The sequence below is a fragment of the Postia placenta genome, assembly GCF_002117355.1.
Source record: "Postia placenta MAD-698-R-SB12 unplaced genomic scaffold POSPLAscaffold_5, whole genome shotgun sequence".
Classification (NCBI taxonomy): Eukaryota; Fungi; Basidiomycota; class Agaricomycetes; order Polyporales; family Adustoporiaceae; genus Rhodonia; species Rhodonia placenta.
The window spans coordinates 296,159-298,790 of record NW_020169836.1 but is presented as its reverse complement, the minus strand read 5'-3'; the positions used below and the strand labels follow the sequence as shown (position 1 = coordinate 298,790).

Below are 2,632 nucleotides of genomic sequence, written 5' to 3'. Positions count from 1 at the left end.
TATATCGATGCCTGACTCGTAGATGACGAGCGAGGGCTTATGGACAGTGCGTCGTCCTGAAGATTGAGCGAGGAAGTCGAGAATGACCACTACCCCAAGTGAAGAGAAGCAGAGACTTGAATGAATAACCAGGTCGAACTTAGGGTTCGACCGACTAATGGTACAACTACTTATACAAGTACCGACTGCGCACGGACCATCGTGTCTATGTGGTCGTGTTAGTGAAGAAAGAAACGTAGTGGTACGATACCAGGAACGAAGTGCGCACGGACCCCATTATGTAAGCTACATAATGTTCAACCTGCGGGTGAGCGCTAAGACAGGCGCCAGTATGGGCGCTAGTAGTACAAGGAATAGAACGGAAAGACAAATGTTTCATTACCCCCCTACCAGAGTCGAAGTCCCATTCGACTACTTACTGCTCACCATCTCCATACAACTCCCAATCTACGCCGTCGTCCTCCTCTTCGTCGAACCACTCCTTGCGCGCGTTCCTCCCTACGTTCATCCATTCTTCGCCAGAGAGGTGCTTCTGATGCGGCCAGGAGCTGTCCCACGTCCATTGAGTGGTGTCCGGTGTCCAGTCGGGATCGACTTTGCGAAAGACGACGGGTGTATCGGGGCGGGGGCGCGAAGGTCCTGCGACGGGACTGGTCGGGGGTTCGGGGTTAGCGCTGCGCGGTGGAGGAATAGGTACCGCTTTCGTCTGCCTTTCTTTCTCCTTCTTCTCCTTCGCCTCGTTGATGATTTCCTCGAGGAACACGTTGTCGACGACCACCCCCACGCGTCGCGCAGGTTCTTCAGGTGGTGCGGATACGTGTCGCTTCATCGGCTTGGTTCCGCACTCTCGCTCCAGGTGTCCAGGGGCTTCTTTTCCGCAGCCTGCGCATCGTACGTCCGGACAGTCCCGTACCCAGTGTCGAGACGATCCGCATCGCCTGCAGCTTCCCTTCGGGGTCCAACCAGGGTTGGGTTGCCAGTCAGCCGGGATGGTAGTGCTCCGCGGTGTTGCTTGGAGGAAAGGGGATGGGATCGGGGGTCGTCTGAAGGCAGACGTCGGTAGGGGTGCGGGTAGGGGTAAGTACGCGTTGGGGATGGCGCGTGGGATGAATTTGTTGTGTCGCGCCCGGATGTTGCGTGGTAGGAGCGGTTGAAAGCGATGGGCAACCTTCAGATTGTCGAGCCGGATGAGCTCAGTGAGGACGCGGTCGTCCTGTTGGCGTAGGAGCCGCTTGTGGTGGTCTATGGCCTCGTCGGCTGCCTTGACAGCCTCGTCGTATTCGCGGCGGGCGGAGAGATACGCTTCTAGTGCAGCGCGGTCGGTGGCATTGGTTGCCTCGGGGTTGTGGGCTTTGAGCTTGTTGAAAACGTCGGTGGGGTTACTGAGAAGGAGCGTCAGCAAGGTGCTGTTGCCGACGTGGGTGTGCTTAGGGGTGTAGATTGAGAGCCTTTTCCCGCCTTCGGTTGAGGGGGCGTTGAACTGGTCGAGGAACGAGAGGGTGGAAGACATTCTGGTGCGAGTGGGGATGTAGCGACTGGGTAGAGCTGCTATCGATTCAGCTCAAGTCCTTCCTGTTCTTATACTCTGCCAACACTTCGTCAGCCGTCCCAGTCAGGTTCGCTTCGGGCTCCCATGAGTCATCAGCAGTTGAGTAACCCTTCCACCTGACGCGATATTCGCGGCGCCGCATCCTCTTGTTCTCTCGGTGTCCGATAATGGCTTCGACTTCGTAGTTATCTTCGCCCTCGATAAGGTCAGGAGGTGGCCTCGTGTAGTTCGGACCATGGATCTCCGTTTCTGAATAAGGGGATAGAAGCCATTCGTGGAAGACGGGGTGGACTCGCCAGGTGCTAGGGAGGTCTAGCTTGTACGCGACCGTTCCAATCTTGTCTAGGACTTTAAACGGTCCTTCCCGCCTCGGGGCTAGTTTCCTGGATGGGTACGGCAGCTTCAAGTTCCGGGAATCTAGCCATACCAGCTGACCTTTACGGAAGGAACCCCCCTTCCTTTTTACTCTCTTGGCCAGGACGTTCTGGGCCATCTCCATTGCCGCATGTGCTTCTTCGCAGATGTTTTGCAAGTCCTTGAGGCGATAAGCTGCTTGGGGCGTGTTTGATCCGGGGTGCGCGGTGGGTATTCCACGAGGTTCGTATCCCATCATGAGTTTGAACGGGGATGCCTTCGTCGTGGAGTGCTCGCGGGAGTTGTGAGCAAATTGCGCAGTGTGAAGATGGTCAGCCCACTTATCCGGGTCATTGGCAGTGAAGCAGCGGAGGTAGATCTCCAGCTCTTGGTTTACTCGTTCTGTCTCGCCGTCGGTTTGCGGATGGAATGCTGTACTCATGGCTGATTGAACCCCAGTCATTTTGCAAAGTTCTTGGAAGACTTTGGACGCAAATTGCGGTCCTCGGTCACTGATGATCTTGTCTGGGAGTCCAAACCACTTGTAGACCTCTCGGTACATTGCGTCTGCCGTCCCAAGAGCATCAATTGTTTTGTTGCATGGGATGAAAATTACCCCCTTCGTAAGGTCGTGGTCCACTACGACCAGAATTGAATCGAAGCCGTTGGACGGTGGCAAGTCGGTGATGTAATCGCACGAGAATGTGCTGAAGGGCTTGGCATTTGCGC

The 2,632-nt window shown here is 55.7% G+C and overlaps 1 protein-coding gene across 1 annotated transcript in view; it reads right to left on the bottom strand.

Annotated features, from left to right (window-relative positions):
• Positions 1–1,510, bottom strand: part of POSPLADRAFT_1139023 (hypothetical protein) — a gene marked incomplete at both ends in the record, with an annotated part of 2,042 nt that extends 532 nt beyond the window's left edge. Inside the window, one exon of the mRNA XM_024484982.1 lies at positions 420–1,510. Coding sequence (XP_024340005.1) covers positions 420–1,510 — 1,091 coding nt within the window. The remainder of the gene's footprint in view (positions 1–419) is intronic.
• Between the last annotated feature and the right edge of the window lie 1,122 nt (positions 1,511–2,632).